Genomic DNA, 20,519 nt, shown 5'->3' with positions numbered 1-20,519 from the left:
CCTGCTGGGATATTCCCTGGTAACATGGAAACTCAACGTCCTGCCAGCCCAATTAGGGCCTCACCAACACCTACCACAGCCCAATTGTCCTTAGTGTAACTGACTGGAACAGAAGTAAATAATGCAGCGGACCTATCCATTTTCTCACCATGGTACCAAAGCACTGATGCAGAAGAAATAATCAACTCCAGCTCCCCCTTCCATCTCTGGGTTGACTCAGCGTGGCCAATGCCGGTGTAAAAAGTGGGAGAACATACCATTATCTGGCTCTAATGCACGCAGGCAGCAGATCTGCTGAGTGCCAAGGGGCCATTTTTACATCGCTGCTCTTCAAAGTAGAACTGTGCTCTACAAGGCAGCTCTCGGCCCCTCCACCGCCATACCCACAAGCTGCCAGCCCCCAATATCTTTTGGAAGATTTCAGGATGGGATTTTTATAGCCCCTTTGTAACTCAGGAGCTCACAGAAAGTCCATGGGCCTTGGGTCTTCTTGGCTACATGGTCGTTTGTGAAAAATCTCATCTTTCGGCACCAGCCATTTCCTGGCTGGCAATCTTGCAAAACTCCTCCTCCTTGTGGGCCTTTCTTGTGCTGCTTTGAAGCCAGACTCTGCAGCTGCAAGGTCACAGTTCTAGCACTGTGCATCCCACCACCCCCTTCCGGTCCTGGAGGGGATCACTCCAGAGAAGCAAAAGCCCCGAGTTTTCTTTTAGATTCATAGATTCCCAGGCCAGAAGGGACCAGGGGTGCCTCTCATTTTTTCCATCTCCATGCGGAATAATTTCCTTATGGGCACAGCCATGTGCAGAGGTGCACCGCTAGTAAAATCATATGCTGGCGGATGTGCATGCTGTGGGCTCTCTGCAAATCATCTAGATGGCACCTGGTCTCTCCTGGGCAGGACACTGGGAAGGACCACTGTTCATACACTCTGACCTCCTGTGCAGTAGGGATGTTAAAACAGTTGACCATTTAAATGCTAGCAGTTAACCGAGTAACCATTTTAATTTAGGCCCTACCACCTGCCCCCACCATGGCAATGGAGCTGCTTTGGGCTAGCCTGGCTGGCTGCCACTGGAGTACACCGGCGGGGGCCGGTTAACCATTTAACTGGTAAGCCTTGTCCTTCTCGGGACGCTCACCAGTTAACATCCCTGCTGAATAGCACAGGCAGAGACCTGCCTCACCATAATCCCCAGCTCAGAACTTTTAGAGCAACTTGCCATCTTGACTTTAAAATGGCCTGATGGGGTTTCCACCGTAGCCCTGGGTAAACTGTTTCAGTGGTTAGTTAATCTCGCTGTTAAACATTTCCTCCTTATTTCCCCATCTGAATTAGCCTAGCTCCCACTCCCTGTCATTGTATTGTGCTAGACCTCTCTCAGCTGCACAGAAGAACCCAGTATTAAACATTTGTTCCTCGGATAGGTACTTCTGGATGGCAATCAAGTCACTCCTTTGTCTTCTCCTTGATGAGGTACTTAAATTGAACCTCCTGACTCGTCTGCTACCAGGCTGGATTTCTGACCCTTAAATCTTCCTCATGACTCTTCTCTGACCCCTCCCCATTTTATCAACCTCCTTCCTGGATTGCAAGCACCAGACCCGGACACGGGGCTCCAGCAGCGGGCACGCCAGTGCCCTATGTAGTAGGTACCCGTGCTCGCTAGCCTGCCAATAGACCTGCTGGGTTTGGCACAGTGGCATCCAGGATATAACAGCCACTCTTTGTCGTGTGCTCAGCATGTGGCATTGCCAACATCCCAATGTGGTGGCACAGGTGGCATGTCCTTGATCTGGGTCCCTTGTCGGCTTAGCCTGCCTCTGTTGGAAGATACAACCCTCAGGCCAATGCTGAAACTTTGGGGGTGTGGAGTCAGACATGCTGGCTCCAGCCATCTCAGCTAATTCCCTCACGCAGAGTAAACGAGAGCCACAAAAAATGCCTATTCACTCGCAAGCATCTCCTCCCAGAGGGCTTTGTCAGCCTGGGTATCGTAGCTGTCCTCCCTACTGCGGGTGTCTCGCCGGAAGAGCTCGAGGAAGGCCTCTTTCTGCTCAGCCTGCAGCAGGAGTGAGAGCCCTTGGGCAGCATCCCCTAGGCGCTCATTCACTTGCACAAACGCCTCCGTGACATCGTGGGCCTTCAGGAACTTCTCCAGCCAGGTGGTCTGGCAGTACTTCTTCACCATCTCCTGGGCCCTCTCCAAGGTCTCCAGCAGCTGCTGCAACGTCTCCTTCACCTGGAGCGAGATTTGCTTTGGAGGGTGGGCATGGAGGACCTCCACAGGCCTGAGCAGGAGGCGCACACGGGCCTCGAGCCGGCGGCACTGGTGCTTACAGCACTTCACTTGTTCAACCTGGGTGTAGATGAGGTGGGCCACGGTCAGGACCTTCTCTGCGACCTCCATACCTGAAAGGAATGGGATTCACCCGTCAGCCACACAGCACCCCCTGGGGCTGGGGATTCCAAGAAGGGATCATGACGACCACCCTCCTATGACACCTGTGTCACACAAACCATAGGACTTCCCCAAAGAACCGCTGCTAGAGCGTCCATCCAGCCTCCACTGAAAAATGGCCAGGGACTGGCGAAACCACGCCCCCGCTTTGGCATGGGAAGGAGATGCTACCTTCCTTTAATGGTTTTGTCTCAGTCCTTTCAAACCTTTTGGCGCAAGAGCCTTCTCCTCGGCAACTCCTGCCACGTGGGACAGCCTCCCTGACCTCTGCCTCCGTGGCTAGTGACAAGAGAACCTCGCAGGGGGCTGAAATTAAAGCCTGGGCAGAGGGCTAGCGCAAGCACCAGGGTTCTGCTTAAATCCATTGTGCCGTGGGCTTATGCCAGCTGTCTGCTTTCACCCCAGGTTCGCAGCCAGGGTTCATTCTGGATAAGCCAGTAAGCAGTCAGCATCTTGTGCCAGTTTAGCCTGAACCTTCCAGCCCTTCTGAGGCTGGTGGCGAAAGCTCTATGCGCCAATCAAGGCAGGAACTGCAATGGCCAAAGATGTGCCCACATATTTCAGAACCTTCGTTGCAGAATTGGACAAGGTCCAGGACTGGGCCTCTTACATTACATGCGCTCTTACCACACCCGCACAGCGACATCTCGCACACATCTGTGTACACTTTTTGTTAGCCCCTTTCTCCAAGTCAGACCCCAGAGATGAGAGAGGGTAAATGAGCTGTTGGTATTTATGTTTTCTCAAACCAATTTACCCATCTCTCACGGCCACGTCTAGAGAGACTCTGCAAATACTTGAGTTGTTGTACTTGGGAGTACTTGTGAAAACTTGTGAGTTTTCTCTTTCCCTCCTTTCTTAGTTATGGGGCACCATATAGGTTGAACCTCTAGTCCAGCACCCTTGGGGCCTGACCGGTGCCAGCTGAGAGAATTTGCCAGACCACAGGAGGTCAATATTGCCTAGCACATGACCAACACTTCTGCTGCTTAGTGAGCTCCTAGAAGACATTTAGGGGCAAATTATTGCTAAATAACAGCACAGAACACTGACAGCCAGGACTGGTGGCTGAAAGCAAATTTTATGGGACCACGGGAAACTTGGCCCCGCGCATGATAAGTGGTCATCCAGCTAACTGAAATCCCACCGAATTATGGATGTTGCTGGACTAGAGGGCTCAATCTGTGCACCTTTGCCTTTTACTGTGACATAGACACGGTCCCTGCTCAATATGCCCTGGACGTTTTTTCCACACCCACCTGGCTGCAGGAGGATTTTAGCTTGAATTGTTCAAACCAACGTCTCCATGGGCCAGGTCCTCAGTGATGTCGCTCATCTTTGGCTCCAATGGCATGATGTTGATTTATGCCAGCTGAGGGGCTGGTCTGATCTGCCCTACCCCTGAGTTCCTCATGTAATTCAGCCCTTACTCAGGTGACGCTCACCGAGGAGTCAGCAGGTGTTTGGCCTGACTCATGGCTGAGTAAGGAACTCAGGGCCTGGCCCAGCTTCCAAATGACTAGACCACGTGCCCATTTATTGCAGGGCCTGCTTTGCTGCTGCTCAGCTCACCCCTTATCCTAGTCAAGTGTGCGCCAGAGGGGAGCCTTCCCTGTGAAGCCTGGCACTGGCAGGGCATGCAGTCCCATGATTTGGTCTCCGCTGCCCCTCTTAGGGCACTCTGTGCCCCCCACCTGCTTCCCCACTGCTTTCTGGAGCCATCCTCGCGATCAGCAAAGGCAACACAGGAGGCAGAAATTGGCAAGTTAGGAGCCCACTCAGAGTCGCCCAGGCAGCCTCTGCTGCAGCAGCTTTTTCACATCTATTACCCCTCTGCCTTCTCGGGCACTCTTCACACCGGCCAAAGGTGGGACAGGCAGAAAACAACTCCTCCAGAGCTGCAGGAAAGAGAGAGCTGGCGGAGGCAGCCCTAGCCCCAGCCCCAGCCCCCTCCCAGCCCCCTCCCAGCAGTCTGCCTCCTCTACCATACTCTGCATCTTGGCCAGGGCAAAGATTTAACAGCAGCATTTTAAAAGTGTCACCAGTTTCTCTTCCCCTCAGATCAGCCGGGCACACCATAGCTCAAAGCTGCTTCCTCTCTCTAGTACAAGCAGAAGTCAAGGTAACTGGGTGTGCAGTGCTGGCAAGAGCTGGCTGAGCTGTGGCTCGTGAGCACCCAAAAATCAAAGAGCTGCCAGGGACCCAGGTTGCAATAGGACTGTACCTGTGAGCAACATCAAAGTTACTTTCACCCCTGAATATAGGGATCAAATAGCCAAACTTACCTGACCCCCCTGCCAAGCTAGTCTCTCCCTCGATCCCTTGTCTTGTCTAAGAGACCGGCTGAGTATCATAGCAAACTTCTGAGAAACTCCCTCTACATTTCTCTCTCCCAGTTTGGCCCCTCCTCCCTGAGGATTATGCAATTGTGCTTCCTCCTTTGCAGCTCCCTCTGTATTGGATGGACTCTAGGGGCTTTTGTTTTCACACAGGAAATTGTCTGTGCTGCTGCCTGCTTTGGTCTTTGAGGGAAAAGGGATGGGGCAAATTGCATCCTGTGTTTGTGGTTGTTGATTTTAAACAAAAAAGTCAGGCAGGAAATAATGTGGTCAGAAAAGCTAAATGTCACAAGGCCCTACTGAGTGGCCAAGACACCAGAACTCTCCAGAAAGGTGAGCCCCTGGTCTGTGCGCTAAACCAGTGGTTCCCAACTGTTTCAGTACCACAGCATACTTCAACGAGACAAACGAGTCCACGACACACCCCCTTTTTTCAGCTGAACTAATTGCTCAGAAATCGCACATTTACTGACACTTATTCTGGTGAGGGTCTTACCAGAGAGGTTTGCAATATAGCAGTGCACACAACGAGCTAAACAAGGGTGAAATGCATCAGTGTTTCAAATCCACCACAGAACACACTGTCCCAGACAGCGAGCACAAGACACATTTTCAAAATCTGCTCAACGCTCTGCTAGGGATGTTGAGTAATCGAGTAACTGCACAAAATTTCAGTGGCTACTCGATTACTTGCTGGTGGGGGAGGTGGCTTCAGAGAGCAGGATCCTCCTCCCTGCCAGCCCTAGGGAGCCAGGACACAGCATTTAAACCATATCCCAGCTCCAACAAGCTTCTACCCAGCCTCCTTCTTGCCACAACGCGGGGGTGGTGTTGTGGGGTGGTTGGTGGTCTCCCTGCCAGCTTGTTTGGACTAGGAAGCAGCATTTCTTCAAAGAGCTGCATGGAGGGGAAATCGACGAACTTTCTTGGCACACTTGGCCAGTTCTCGTGGCACAGAGCGTGTCATGGAAGACTGGTCAAAGCCCATTGAGCTAGACAATGTTCTGATTAAGTGCCGTGTCACTTTAAATTTCTTTAAACACCATGCGGCGGGATTCAGCACATCAGCCAAGAAGCAATTTGGGGGGGTGGGGGGGGGAATGAGTGCATGGAGGGGGATGGACAAAGATTGATTTTTAAGCTACCTCAGTTGCTCCCTGGTTTTGGGGCTCCTAAACGCTGGGTCAGTTTCCAGGAGAAACCAGAGCAGCCGTTGCATAACTTGGGGATCTACTGTAGAGACTTGTTTAAAGTCATGTATATCACAGTTTCAGCCATTTAAATATGAAACTTCGTAAGTTGTAATTGTAGGGGTCCTGACCCAAAGAGGAATTGTGGGGAGACTCATGAAGGTATTGTAGCTGAGGTTGTACTGTCTGCTATTCTTACTTCTGCGCTGCTGCTGGGAAGCTGGCAAGCAGTGGCTGCTGGCTGGGAGCCCAGCTTGGAGGGCAGAACCAGCAGCAGCATAGAAGTAAAGACGGTGTGGTATGGTATTGCCCCCTTACTTCTGCGCGCTTGTCTTCAGTCCAGGATAGGGTAAAAGCACACAAAAGACAAGATTTCATGAGCCATGACACATTTTTCATGAACTTGGTAGGGCCCTAAACATAGTGCGTCGGCTTTTCCAAAGCTCCCGCCTCACTTAGGTACAGAGACTGTCAATACCAAATTTATCATGGAAAAAAAAAAAAAACCCTCATGATTTGTTAAACTAAGCCTGTCATTTGAGGGGTGGGATTCATGATCTTTGAACACAGGGTGCTGGCTGTGCCATCCCCAAGCCCAAGGGTCGAAGTTGTAGAAGCCTTAGCATTCAGGCACCTCTGTCCATATCTGGGCACTGAGCTACATGGCCTGACTTTCTGAAGTGCTCAGCTCTGTTGCTTTGCCCTGCTGAAAAGCAAGCTGTATTCCTAGCAACGCTCCAGTGAGTAAAGGTACAGCAGAAAGGAAACTCACCCTGCTCTTGGCCTGGTTGTGGCTAGTAGATGATAGGCTCCTCCTACAGAAGCAATCAACATGTCTTTACTTGCACAAATAACCCAGTTCCCAGCTGGGAGCGATCGCTGCTCTTCTGACTTGGAAACAACAAGGAGTCCTGTGGGACTCACAGGTTTATCTGGGTTTACGCTTTTGTGGGCAAAGCCCCGCTTCATGAGAAGCGCGTGGCAAAGTGGAGTTTTACTCAGGAAAGCTAGAAAAGGGGACCACAACATGCTGTTACCAGAAACTCCTTACTTCATGCATTACATATGCAAAGTATAATGGGGTTTCTTCTTTTCAGCCCAACTCTTGGCTTGTGAGCACCCAAAATCCTCTCCCCAGGGTGGCTGGTGGTGTTCTCTGGGAACCAGAAAGGGTCAGCCCTGGGATCAGCATGGGTTGTGCTGGGCTGGTGCTAGGGAGGGAAGGTTAAAAGCCTCTGTCCCCTGGCAAGGACAGCGTCACTGACTGCCCAGTGCTAGCAGAAATCTGCAAGAAGGCAGCATTTGACGGAATGACCCAGGGATGCACATATTTAGGATAATGCAGCTGCATCTCAGTGAGACAGGACCGGCCCCGTCACAGTGGATGCAGCACTGGCTTGGCAGCTGGGCAGGCTGTGTTCTGTTACAGGCTTGCTGTGTGCTTCAGAGCCCCTCCCATTCCCCTGCTGTTTACTGCCCTGCCCTCTTTTTCCCAGGTCTGTCAGGATGAGTGGTCCTCAAACTCTTTGCATTGCCCACTACTTCCGAGCCAGCGGCGCAAGGAGGAGCAGCAAGATCTCTCTCAAGCATTCTTAGACCAACACCCACCTGGGGATGTGAAGTAGCAGATTGGCAAAGCCAGGCGGGTGTCCAGAAGTCACCTACTACAGAAAAGACCCAAGAAAGAAAACAACAGAATGCCACTGACCGTTACCTGCAGCCCCCAACCAAAAGCTCTCCAGCACATCATCAAGGAGATACAACTCATCCTATCTGATGATCCCTCACGCTCACAGACCTTGGGAGGAGGCCAGGCCTCACTTACAGACAGACCCCAGCCTGAAGCAAATATTTCCCACCAACACCACACCCCCACAACGCAAACACTAAGCCAGGAACCAACCCCTGGAACAAACTCCCACACATCTAACTCTGCCCACACAGAGGCACCACCACGGGACTCTAACCCCATCAGCTGTAGCATCAAAGGCTCATTCACCTGCACATCCACTAATGTAGAATAAGCCATCATCTGGCAGTAATGCCCCCTCTGCCATGCACATTAGCCAAACTGGACTGTCTATGCAGCAGAATAAATGGATGCCTATCAGACCTCAGGAACGGTCATGTACAAAAACCTGCGGGAAAGCCCTTTGACCTGGATGCAGAGTTACAGACGTGAAAGTGTCCATCGTTAAGCAAAACAACTTCAAAAACAGGCTGCAGCATGAAACTGCTGAGCTGGAATTCATATGCAAATTTGACACCGTCAGAATGGGCCTGAAGGGAGCCTGAAACTGGTTCTCTCATTACATTAATGAATAGTCTGAAAGTGTTAGCTGTGTTAGGCTGTATCTTTGCAAAACAAAGCAAGCGCTTCTGTAACAACGAGAAGTCCTGTGGCACCTTATAGACTAACAGATATTTTAGAGCATACGCCTGCGTGGGTGAGCCCACGCAAACTTATGCTCCAAAATATCTGTTAGTCTATAAGGTGCCACAGGACTTCGTGTGGTTCTCGAAGATACAGACTAACACGGCTACCTCGCTGACACAAGCACTTCTGCAGCAGCTTAAAGACAAAGGCCCATGAACGCTCATGACCTAATAAATAAAGTTGTTAGTGCTACAGGACTGCTTGCTTCATTGAAATCAGTAATTTTCCCTTTTAGGTATTCTTATCCCCAGCTGCCCTGATTGACAGCCCTGATCATACGCTCCCACCTCTTTCCCATCATTCCGCTGACAAAGTGAAGTGTGAGTCAGGAACGCTGATGCCCAGCTAAGTTGAACAGGTTTTTCAGGTGCCACCAGATGCCTGGATGGTTTTTTTTCCTGAAGCAGATGAACAGGGCTGCCCTCTGAAAGTTGTGCAACATGATACTGATGATACATCCCTTTCTCCCCCTCCACCTGAGAAACTCAGGAGGTCCTACCCAGTTTGTGCACCATTGGCCTAGTGCGCTTCAGCACCCTCCCTGTGCCAGAAAAGCCTGGCTCAAGAGCCCCTCCCCCCCCCAGGACCTTGTGACCTCCTGAGGGCTCATGTGCCCCTCAGTCTGAGAACCCCTGCACTAGATAGGGAGCAAATTGAGGGCAATCCTCATCCTGAGTATCTGTGCCCAACAATCTCAGGTCTGGCCTCTGGGTGCTGCTGTAACACTGCTAAGAAGGCCCCTGGCCTCCCTAAGTGATTTGCGGCTGAGTCACAAGCTCACCTCTGCTTCCACAGCACCCGTTGCAAAACTCGGCTTACGCCCCTTTGCCCTCAGGCAGAGCTGTGCTCGCTGGTGGGGACAAAGAGCCAGTAGCTGCTGCTGTTTTGCCACTGATGTTTGTCACAAAGCACTGTCATGCAGCAGAACCGCGGCAAGTCACGGTGTTGCGAGTCTGTCCTAGACAGCTCTGTGTGACTGGGGAGTCTGTGCTCTCTGGAGTTGTTCCTGCCTGGGTGGAATAAATTTTGTTATATGCACCAAGGGGGGAGGGGGGCGTGATGTGTCAGCTTATTGGCCCACTCAGGGCTGGGGCATGAGAAGCTCTGACTGGAGGTGCGTGGGGCCAGGGATGAGGCACTCAGCACTGGGACAGAGGGTTGGGGTGCAGGGGTGTGGGGGCTCTGGCTGGGGTGCAAGTTGCAGGGCTGGGTTCAGAAGCATGGGGTGAAGGATGACAGTGTGGAGCTACTGTGAGGCAAGAGCCCCCCCCCCCCCCCCAGCAGTGCCCAGTTTGGGAGGGAAAGGTACCACGCCCAACTGTGCCAGGCCTGGGGCTGAGGGCGAGGCACCCCCCTCCCCTGGCCCCTGCAGGCTCCAGGTGGGGTGGGCTGGAGGCTAGGGAGGGCCACCCCAGCTGCAGGAGATCCTGGTGTAACAGCTGGCACTAGGCCACTTGGCCTGCCCAGCTGGGGGCGGGGGGGCAGGCTTGGTGGTGGGAGGGGCATCGTGGACAATGCCAAGGAAGTGCTGTCCCACGCCTTACCAGCTTCCGTTGCTATCCCAACAGATGATGTCACTCCGCGCAGCTAATTAGCGATGTCCGTGTGCAACGTGGTCTGCTCAACGAAGAACTAGTTGACGAAGACTTTGCATCTGCTGCATCACCCTGAACCAGCTCGCTCACCCCACACAGGCAGCTGTTACATCCTCTGTAGATAGGGCGCCCGGCTGGTTGTTGAAGCCGGACCCCTAGTTTAGCCGTCCATCTAGTGGCTTGATGACTTCTTGAAAAGGGGCAAGTTGTCCTGGCTTTTATGTCGCTCTCTTAACATCAGTTTTGGTGGGGCTTGCTGCTGGCCAGAGCCCTGCTCGCCTGCCCGCCCGCCGCCCACAAGTGGGGGTGCTGGGGCTAGTGGGTGACAAGGGGGAGTGGGTGCCCCACCCACTGTGTGCTGGCTTGTGGGCAGCAGCTCTCACACGCTTGCTGGCCGCTGCCTACTGTGCCCACCCCCTTGGCTCCTCCAGAGCCGCTTGCAGGACCTGGCCGACTCCCTGCACAGGTCGAGGGCCCTCCCACCTGCCCTTTCTGCCGTGACCTCCAACCCACCTTTGCCCCACACCAGTTCTGACTCCATCCCCATCCCAGCTTAGTTCCTTTTCCCAGCCATCGCTACCTACCTTCCCGCCACCCTCCTCCCAGTCCTGGCCTGCTTCTGCCGTCTCTCTCAGCCCTGGGCCCCGGCCGTCCTACACCCCGCTCTGCTCCAGAGCTCTGGCCTTCCAGATCCTCCCTCCCAGCTCACTCCCAGCTGCAGCTCTGCCCCCACCCCCCCCCCCCCCGCCCCCGCAGTAACAGCACTATTGACAAGGGCCTGGGCCGGGCGACAGCAACAGCCCCAGGCCTCCTTAAGTCCACCAGGCCTGTGTTCAATTGCCCCCTCTGGCCATTGGTTTGTCCTCAGCTAAGCTCCCTGCAGGCTCCACAACCCCCAGGCCAGGCACTCCTGCTCTACGCCCTGTCCGGGGGGTGCAGGGGAGGGGTGTGCTTTGACCCCCTAGGCTCCCTCACCTGCTCTGGGGCCAGACTCATGTCATAGGTGGGAAGCAGGGCGCTCCACTTGGGACGCAGCAGGCTGGGAGATGGGAAGCCGGACAGGCTCTACGGTCACTTTGGCTCCCATGGCTGCTTTGAGTGTGCAGGACAGGACCCCTGCTGCTGCCCTGCGCCAGCTCCCCGCCCAGGTAATTCCTTGGACTGCAGTGTGTGGGGCAGGGGGGCCCAAGGGTGTCTGGAGAGCACAGGGCATGGCAGGAAGCAGGCAGGGATGGAGCAGAGTAGCTGGGGCGGTGGGGAGCAGTGCCCTGGGCTCCACAACTGGGCCTTAGGCCCACAGCCCCCCACCCCAAGACACATCCCTGTCTTCCAGCCCTGATCTTCATCAGCACCTCTAGTGCTAGGCCTGGCCCAGATGCATTGGCACCATGCTGGTGCTGAGCAGTGGCAGGGGTTCTGTACACAGAGCTGGATCCTGACTGCTGCTGGGCTCAGCCCAGGCCTGGGCCTGGCTGTGAGTAAATCAGTTTCCAAGCACCAGAACGGGGCTGGGGCTTTTCCTTCAGACTCTTTAAATCATTGGAGGTCCCTGCCGCCTCCTCACTGCTGTCCCCACCTCCTGCCCCACGTTGTAGGGTTCCAGCTCAGAAGGGCCCCCTCCTGCAGCATCTCACAGTCCCACACCCCGAACCTGCTGGGGAGGGGGTGGCTTTGCTTCTATTTCAGCTCTCTGCCCTAGAAAGCAGCACTCCCTTGTGCCAGAGTCAGCCTGTTAACCAACAGGGACTGCCTCTGGGGACTATTACCACACATTACAACCATCCTCTGCCTGCCCTGAGTGCAAGAGGCTTAACCTGTCATTCCCCTTCCAGCTCCTACTCTAACCCCCGCCATGCTGCAGTGCAGACAGGCCCTGCCAGCCTGTTGGCAATTACCACCCACCCCACCGCCCTCGCAGGCTGCTGGCAGCTCAGAGAGGCTCCCAGTCGGGGCAGTTCGCTCTGCAGCTGCCCACACTGCCACTGCCCCATTGCAGCAGACAGCAATCAGGGAAATACGTCAGCTCCACTACAGACAACCTCCCAGGCTAGTTCATGGCCACTGCCCCCACCCTCAGGAGCCCCAGCATTCAGCACAAGGCAGGGTTGCCAAAGGTGAGTAAATTTACAAACAGTCTGTAAAGAGTGAGATGAAATTGGATGGGTCCATAAAGCCCCTTAAAAAAAAAAAAAAAGTAGGTGTCCCTAAATTTTGTAAAAATGCAATAAAATTTCAAACCCCAACAATTATGCTCTGGCAATTACATTTCTGCTGTGCTGCTCCAGCCATTTTACTGGGGAGCCGCAGAAACTGGCCGTTTGATTTGTTGATTTAGCTCAATGGTTGAGGTGACATAACATGACTCACATGATCAGCACGTGACTAAACAAAGAGAGTTAATAGTACATTGTTCTTGCGATGGATGCATGACAACAATTACTTTCCACTTTTGGTCATACATGTCAGCTTAATATCGTATAAAAATTACATCCATAAAAAAATTTGTCTGTCTGTAAATTTTTCCCATTTTTGTCCGTAAATGAGATTTCTGTGGGTTGGCAACCCTGGCACGCGGCCAGGAAAAGCCCACATGCTCCCAACCAATATGTGGGCAGAAGTTTGCAAACCAATGGGCCCCCAGCTCTGCTGAGGCCCTGCTGCTGTCAGGACGACGGGGCGTTCAGGAAACCTTCCAAGGAAATTCCTTCTAGACGTGCGTCTGGACCCATGTGCCAGCCCTGGTATCTCAGAACCACCGTGTGATGCAGTGAACTAAGCCCGGATGCCGGCTACAGGAAGCCAGAGGCCTTGCCACACCCCATCCCAGGGGGAGGAGCAGACAAGAGGTCCTCCAGGGAGGACAGAGTGGCTCTCTGCAACAGCCAATCAAAGCCCAGCAGGCGAATATAAGAAGCTGCTGGGCTAGGGCCAGGCAGATCCCTGTGCTGCCTGGGAGCCCAGCAGCACTTTGGACAGCTCCAAGTCCGAGCTGAACTTGGACCTGGGCAAGACCCAAGCCCTGTGGCCAGAGACTGGCCGACAAGCCCAACAGAGGAACGGACAGCCCCCGAGACAGGGTGTCACATCCCACCCTCAGAAGACAACAGGCATGGCCTTACGCGGTACCCGTGGCCGCAGAGGGGTGCTCAAGAGCGGGTGGATCCCACCACACGTGGGTTGCTGTGACCTACAGGGCCTCAGGCTCGGGCTCTCGTTAGGGCAGGCCAGCCTAGTTCCCTGCTCCGGGGAGAACATCCCAAGACACAAGACGTAGCCGCACACAGCTTTAAAACAATTGTTTTTTCAAAATATACAGTTTATTTACAATTACGTCACATCAACAGTTTTACAGATAACTTTGTCCCAAACCTTTAAATGTTGGCAATGGACATTATGGGGGCGGGGGGGGAAATCATAGGATCAGCATAAAGAAGAGACCTCTTAGCAAATAGGCTCATTGGAGTTTAAGTTTCAAGTCACCAATGTCTGCAAAGACAGTTTTGCCAGATTCATTCAGTTAAAGATCCTGTACGCTGGGTTAGGAGGTGATGTGACCCAAATCTACAAGGCCCTCACCCCTCAGTGCAGCTGGGATCCCCCAGCAGCTCCACCTGCCTCAGCGGGGAGTCCCTGCAGATCCCAGCTGCAGTGGGGAAGAGTTGCCTGCCTCCCCCAGAAGTGATCTGGTCCATGTCACAAGTGCTACGTGCCTGAGAGCGTGGGGTGGGGAAGGCAGTGCCCCATGCACGGCCAGGCCCGGCTTGCAAAACGAGAGACACTCCCATCTCCCGACCGGGGTGAGTCAAGGGTAGGTTTGTGACATGCCCATTGGCAGTAGCTTTGCAACTCTAGGAGCTTATTTAACACCAAGGTCAGACACGCAATGCAAGGATGCTTAACAACAGCGTTAAGGATGCTCCTCCCACCCCCCACCATCCGTCGGTCTGCATGGGACATGAACCGGGCTCCTCAAGGGCGTGGCTGCCTGGGAGCAGGGATGTCAAGGAGGTGGCTGGGCTGCTCCTTGGCATCCCCAGGGGCTTCCTCCCAGCTGCGGAGCGGGGAATTGGGAAGGAGATCCGCAACCAGGGACACCGGGGAGCAGCAGGGATGGCAAGAGAACAGGGCAGGCCCCAGCCCTGCCAGCCGAGGAGCAGAGCGCTGGGTGGGGGGCGCTGGCAGCGGCCCTGGGAACAGGGAAGGGAGGAAGGAGGCGGCAGGCCCCGGCAAGTTTGGTACGTCAGTTCTGGGCCTGCCACGCAGCAGTCGACCCGCGTATCAGTGGCCTACCCAGAGGGGGGCTGGGCAGAGTGCGAAACAGACATGGCTGCCCCCCAGCCTTAGCTAGTCAGCCACGGGCAGCCTGGCCCTGTGCCCAGCTGGGACTGGGCAGGGGAAGCACCAGCAGAGAAGGCAGATGGCACCCCCATGCCTGACCCACAAGGAGCAGGCAGCAGCAGGCACAGCACCAGGGTGGTGGGGTGGGACCAGGCACAAGGAGAGGCCTGGCCAAGGCTGGCAGCTCTGCCCCCTGCCTTGCAGCCAGAGGACTGAGGCCAGCTGGGGAGGCCCCAGGCGGGAAAGGAGGGGGTTCTGCTCCCAGCAGGCTCTAGGCTGCCTTTCACCACAGCCCCCTCCTGCTCCCCCGCCTCAGGCGCACACAGCCTCCAGCAGCCTTCACTGTGGCAGCGGATAAGGACTTGGGTTGGGGAAGGGGCGAGGAGGCGGCAATCTTCCCCGGCCCCTAACAAGCTGGTGGGAGCCAGTACATAAGCTGGGAACCCCTGCTAGGAGTTCTGCTCTCTACCTGCCAGCCCCAGAGAGCGCCAGCTCGAGCTCCCACCAGCCACAGGCAGGGAGCGGCAGACCTTTGCCGGGGCAGCTTTTCTGACGGCTCTGCACCAAGGGGGACAAGACAGCTCCTGCGGTGCGGCACAGGGGCGGTAGGCGGTCTGCCCTGTGTAACAGGGTCTAGCGCAGTGCTTCATGTGCGGCATGGGCCCAGATGCCCTACTGGACGGGTGGGCTTCACAGGGGTAGGGTGCTGCCAAGGCAGCATTGCCATGGGGCACCAAACCCAAACACCGGGCGGGATTCCGACTGCATGGCTAGAACCTGGAAGACAGGGGCGCAGTGCCAGGTCCTCATCTCCCGCCAGGGATGGAGGCACAGAGCCAGCATCCCTGGGCTGCATTTGGAGTAGGGCCGGCTGTGCACAGAGAAAGCTGAGACCCACCCCCGCAATCCTCTGGTACCTGGCCCCAGAGCTAGGCTTAGTCTGGCTGGCTGCCTGCCGCCTCTCCCCTCCTGCCCTTACCCATCTAATGGGGAGTTGCAGCCAAGGGAGACTACAGGTCCCAGCATGCAACGGTTCCTCTTGCCTGGAGCACTGTGCATCATGGGAGCTGTAGTCCCCACCAGCTGCAGCACCCAGCCTGCTCTAGTGTTGACCTGGCAGGTCGCTGGGATGGTTTAGACGCAGCCCTTGGCGGGGTGGTTAGCCCCTGCCTCTAGCGGACGAGCTCAGATGAAGAAGAAAACCAGAGTTTACCCAGCAGCCACTTCTCCTGGCGGACTCCCCGCACGCAGGCCAAGTTACCCCTCCACAGTGAGTGGCATGACAGCTTCTCCAGCTTTGGTCGACCATGCTGGGCAGATCCCTGGAAGAAATACCTGCCTTGTGCTACCGGCAGTGCTGGAGCCCGGAGGCCAGAGCAACAAAACCCAACAACGCCCACGGTTTTCTCCCTCCATGTGCAAGGAGCTTCCCCTGCCGTTCAGTGCTGCAAAGGTGAAGCGCGGGGTGCTGCCCAAGTCCTGTGGCTGCTGGAAGGGGAGAGGCAGCGTGATGGACAGGGGACACGGGAACCGGCTGCCAAGCGGGGGGAGTCGCCAAGGTTAATCCTCTTTCTCAAAGGTTTCCTCCGGGATTAGTGTATTAAACGGACGGTCCCAAAATCGGCTGGTGATGCCAAAGCCTGGGGTGGGGGAGAGAGAGAGAGAGAGAGACACACACACTGAACTGGCATTCAAAAAATTGCCATCCAAGGAGACGTTTATAGCCCTGGTCATTTCCCGCCTGTGCACCTCATTAACGGAGCCCGAGCAGTGGGGAGGGGTCTCCGTTTTACAGCTGGGGAGCTGGAGAATTGCCCCAGTCCAGGGTCTTGCTGGCTGGTGCCCCCCGCCATCAGTCAATGGCAATGGAGAAGCCCAGGGAGCACACAGAGAGGAGTCGGGGTCTGTGAAGGACGACACAGGCCACTTGCATTCTGGGTGGAACGCCGCTAATGCTGAATACAGCCCTCAGCAGATTCCCAGGCAAATAACCGCAGGGCCGGGCCCTCAGGCAACTGGAGGAGGCTCTGGCAATATGCCTCAGCAATAAAGGGCAGCTGTTGGCCTGGGGCTTTTCTGACACAGGGCAGGCGAGTGGGGACGTGTCCCTCGCACGGCTGAGTGCCACCGGCCGGGGGAGAGCTGTTCGTGCTGGAGCCAGGTCCCTGCGCCTGGGGAAGATCAGAGAATCAGCTCAACACTCAGGGAAGCTACGGCAAACTTCCGCCCCTAAGAGCCTCTGGGTTCTGCCTCCCTGGCGCAGTCGCTGCGTCCCCTCTCGGAAAGGAGCAGCCACGGCTCAGAGAGCCCCCCGTGCGCTGGGCCCTGGCGTGGAGACTTGCCGCAGACTGGGCCAGGGGGTCCCTGGCGCGATTTTGGGGCTCTCCCTAGGAGCAAGGAGGGGGGAGCATTTCCAGGGACCTGCAAGAGTGCAGACTAGCCCCGGCCCCAGGATGAGAAGCTGGGGAGGGACCGGCTCTTGCAGACCCCAGCTCTGTGGGTGCTCTGGGACTGGAGCACCCGGGAGGAAAGCTACCGCATGCAGGGCGCCCAGGGGCAGCTAAGTTCCCCTTTGTGAGGCAGGGGCTTGTGGGGGCAGGGCGGGATCTCACGCACCCACTCCAGTTAGGCTCTGGACTTCACCTCTGCGCCAGCTCCCTCCCTCTCGGCCCCGGAGGGCTCCCCACTAACACAGCCGGCTCATGCGACCCATCCTGGGAGCGCTGTGTGCGCGCCCGCCCAGCAAAGCCCCTTCCCTTTGCCAAGGGAGGGGAGCAAAGCAAGCGAGGTCATCAGCACAGGATCGCTTGGCTGTTACACGCCTCCTCACCCTCTCTCGGGGTATGGACAGAGAGGTGGCAGCAGGGTATGTGGGTGCTGTCTGCTTTGCCGACAGTGCAGCCTGGAGGAAGGGGCCTAATCCCTGTGTGCCTCGGTTTCCCTGTCTGGAAAATGGTGTTGCCGAGGGACCCAGAGCTCCAGCCAGCACCGCTGCCAAAGCTTTGAACCTCTTTGAAACATCAGCCCTGAGGCACCTCCTCCCCCGGCCCCAAAGCCGAGGGATGTAATTTAACCACTTTAACCATTTCTCTCTCTCAATAAACCTTCCGAATTTAAGACTCTAAAGCACAGGCCCAGAGAGCTGCGATGGGCAAGATCCAGGTACGCATTGACCTGGGAATGTGGCTGGTCCCTTTGGGGACTGGAAAGGCCTGTGGGGAGTGTCTGAGACTGGTTTTCACAGCCTCCCACCTGCATACGGAGGGGAGCTGGCTGAAGCACAAGGGGAGCCGGAGCGCTTAAGGGCTTGGCTCATGTGACTTCCGGCTGGCCAGGGAAGCAGCAGAGGTGCTCTGTGCAACTGCTTTGTACCTTATCAAGGAGAATCCACAGTCTTGGGCTGGAAGTGGCCTGGTTTTAAGCCATTTGGCCCTCCCAGCAGTGCCTGGAAACCTCTTGTGTGTTACACCTGGGTAAGGGCTGCCGGCGCGCAGCACTGGAGAGGATCAGGCCCCCCCCAGTCTGGCCAAAAAGCGAGGGCCCAGTTCTAAGACTCCAGGAGAGCCCCCACCCCCGCCCTCCAGGTGCAGCTGACTCTGGGACGCGCAAAGCTTAGGGCGATGAATTACAGCCCAGAGGTCTCCCCATTACCCCATGTGGAGGATGATGCAGACCTACCAAGCTTAGCCTGACCTCAGGCACCAGCGGCGTCTGCTGGCCCCAGGCCTGTTGCCAGAGAGTGGCGGGAGGGAGGGGGTACCTGATTTTTGGTGTTCAAAGTGGTGCTTCACGTGATAAGCCTTCAGGCTGTACAAGTAGGTGCCTTTCTTGGGCGAGCCATAGTGCAGGTAGTAATGGGTCATATCATAGACGACGTAACCGAAGAGCCCACCAACGAACAGGGACGTGCCGATGGCCATGGGTAAGAGGAGGCGCACGAGGCTGTAGAAAAGCACGACCACCAGTGACGCAGGGACGGGAGGGAAGACCAGGCGGGAGCTGTCGAAGGGAGACTGGAAGCAGAGAAGGACAATGGGCAAGGTGAGCTCCTACTGCATTTACCCAACTCAAGTGACGTGGCGGTGGTGGCAGGAGCGGGGCCCCCATGAGACGGACACCCATCTCTCTCGGAGCTACACCCAGCTCTGGCAGAGCCCTGGCTGGTCAGAGCAGAGGCGTTTAACGTGCATCTGGTCCCCCGCCACCTTTCAGGGGGTTCTGCTAGTTGCGTCAGTGGCGTCTCCTACAGTGGTTTTGCCACCGGTCCCGACCCTAACAGAGCCAGAGGCTGCCCAGGCAGCTCAGTGGCCCACAGGAGGAATCCGTTCAAGGTCTTTTCATGGTCCAAGCCTCAACCTGGTCAGCCCCTGCCCGGTGCAGGCTGGCCTGGCTGCTCTGAGGTCAGTCAAGTGACACCCATTTCCATCAGCCAAGAAGCTGGTGCTGCATTCATGGCTTCAGGATATTAAGCTCCTCAATCAACTGGCCCCACTTTTAGCTATCCGAGAAGACTTGAGTGGAGGGAGCTCCTGCAGGTCCCCAGCACCAGGAGAGAAGCAGCAGCCGTTGGAAGTGGACAGGCACACGCCTCCCCAAGTTGCCCCGGGGCGCTGGCCAGGTGTGTGTCTAAGCACAGCTCTGATCTTTGGGCAGACCTGTCACTGCGAGACAGCTGCACTCCAGATTGAACCTCTCTTATCCGGCATCGTGGGGGCTTGACCGTTGCTGGACGAGAGAATTTGCTGGACCACAGGAGGTCAGTATTGTACAGCAGCATTACCACCACTCCCGCTGCTTCTTGGGCTCTTAGAAGGCAATTAGGGGTAATTTACAGCAGCAGGACACGGTGCCAGGGCTGGTACCCACATGCCTGGCCAAGCGGCCCAGCTCCCACGCCAGCATCGGCATTCTGCCACCGCCGCCTCCTCTCTGCTAGCAGGGCTGAGCCCACCTCACCTTGTGATGCTGGCCGTGCAACAGGAAGTGCAGCGTGATGAGATAATAGTTACTGGCCGGCGGGTTCATGTGGAAGAGGAAGCGGTGGATGAGGTACTCGAGTAAGGACCAGATGAGCATGCCCAGCACGAAGAGCAGGGAAAACAACAGCTTGTGCACAGCGATGGAATGCTCTACGCAACAAGGAGACATGCAGCACTCAGGAACCGTGCATCACCGCCCCGGCTAGCCAGCCAATCGGGCCTGGCTCACGTCACGACTCCAGTGGCCTCTGCTGCCTGGACTGATGGGACTTAGCTCCGGAGGTGGTGTCTGCCCAGACCCCCCCTCCCTCTGCCCCCCGCCAGCCAGGCTCCAGGCCGGCCCTGCCGCAAGCTGGCCTTACTGCTAAAGCAGGACCGGTCCGCTCACGGCTCGGAGCAACGCGCTGGGAGTGGTCACTGCCACACTGCGTACGCACCCCACAGCCTGGAGGGAGAAGTGCAGGGCAGTGGCAGTGGCGAGTTCCAGGCACTGGGTTAGAGCGGGGGGACTGGGGGCGCCTGGCTCTGGGGGAGGGCATTCAGCCACATCTCAGTTATTTTTCTCTAGCTAGCTGTTACGTAGCTAGGGTAATATATCTGTCAGTCTAGGAGGTGCCACAGGACTTCTTGCTGTTGTCTAACCCATGGCTCTTCGTCCTCCACCCACAGCTGTTCTGGCCCTTCCTCTCTCATGCCCCCCACCCACTCCCCTGGCTCTAGGACCCTGCAAACACCTCCCATTTCTCAGTTCCCCTTGCTCCAAATGCCACCATGAAGATCCTGCCCCTCCCCTTGCGTGGCACTGACCACTGCCACCCGCCCACCTCGCCTCCCTCCCTCCGGCAATGCCCTGACCCTCTGGACCTGCCAGCAGCAGCAGCCCCACCCCCTGCACCAGGGAGTCTCCCCAGTGGAGACCCACCCTCCTACCCCCTCCCCGAGCCAGAACGGTGAGAGAGCAGCTGAGGTTTCTGCCACCCGGTTCAAAGTGCTTCTGTGTACACTGAAGGGGCAGGTCATGGGGACGCGCCTGCCAGGCGGGAACACTTCCCTATTGTCCCCCAGACAGATCTGCCTCTGTCCAGATGCCGGGAGCTAGCAGAAGACGTCACTGGAGCCTGGTTTCCTACGGCGTGGCTCTGTGCGGCACAGGCAGGCTCGGCTCGGGCGGCGGGAGGT

At 56.2% G+C, this 20,519-nt stretch overlaps 2 protein-coding genes and 1 long non-coding RNA gene across 4 annotated transcripts in view; 1 reads left to right on the top strand and 2 right to left on the bottom strand.

Annotated features, from left to right (window-relative positions):
• Positions 1-4,825, bottom strand: part of MLKL (mixed lineage kinase domain like pseudokinase) — a 31,111-nt gene extending 26,286 nt beyond the window's left edge. Inside the window, exons 1-2 of the mRNA XM_075008779.1 lie at positions 4,748-4,825; positions 1,955-2,413 (exon numbers count right to left, since the gene is read on the bottom strand). Coding sequence (XP_074864880.1) covers positions 1,955-2,411 — 457 coding nt within the window. The 5' untranslated portion in view covers positions 2,412-2,413; positions 4,748-4,825. The remainder of the gene's footprint in view (positions 1-1,954; positions 2,414-4,747) is intronic.
• Positions 1-11,362, top strand: part of LOC142020683 (uncharacterized) — a 40,142-nt gene extending 28,780 nt beyond the window's left edge. The window contains exon 3 of one of the 2 annotated variants that reach the window (XR_012647481.1): positions 9,997-11,362. This is a non-coding gene — a long non-coding RNA (uncharacterized LOC142020683). Of the gene's footprint in view, positions 1-7,487; positions 8,626-9,996 lie in introns of those variants that run through there. The other variant, XR_012647480.1, reaches the window with a different exon arrangement.
• A 1,983-nt stretch (positions 11,363-13,345) lies between these two features.
• The window catches only part of FA2H (fatty acid 2-hydroxylase), a 44,040-nt gene continuing 36,866 nt past the window's right edge, over positions 13,346-20,519 (bottom strand). The window contains exons 5-7 of the mRNA XM_075008590.1: positions 19,318-19,490; positions 18,122-18,374; positions 13,346-16,001 (exon numbers count right to left, since the gene is read on the bottom strand). Of these exons, the coding sequence (XP_074864691.1) occupies positions 15,922-16,001; positions 18,122-18,374; positions 19,318-19,490 (506 nt within the window). The 3' untranslated portion in view covers positions 13,346-15,921. The remainder of the gene's footprint in view (positions 16,002-18,121; positions 18,375-19,317; positions 19,491-20,519) is intronic.

Source organism: Carettochelys insculpta, chromosome 14 (genome assembly GCF_033958435.1).
Source record: "Carettochelys insculpta isolate YL-2023 chromosome 14, ASM3395843v1, whole genome shotgun sequence".
Lineage (NCBI taxonomy): Eukaryota > Metazoa > Chordata > Testudines > Carettochelyidae > Carettochelys > Carettochelys insculpta.
Note: the sequence above shows the minus strand (reverse complement) of the source record. Positions and strands in the feature narration are given on the sequence as shown.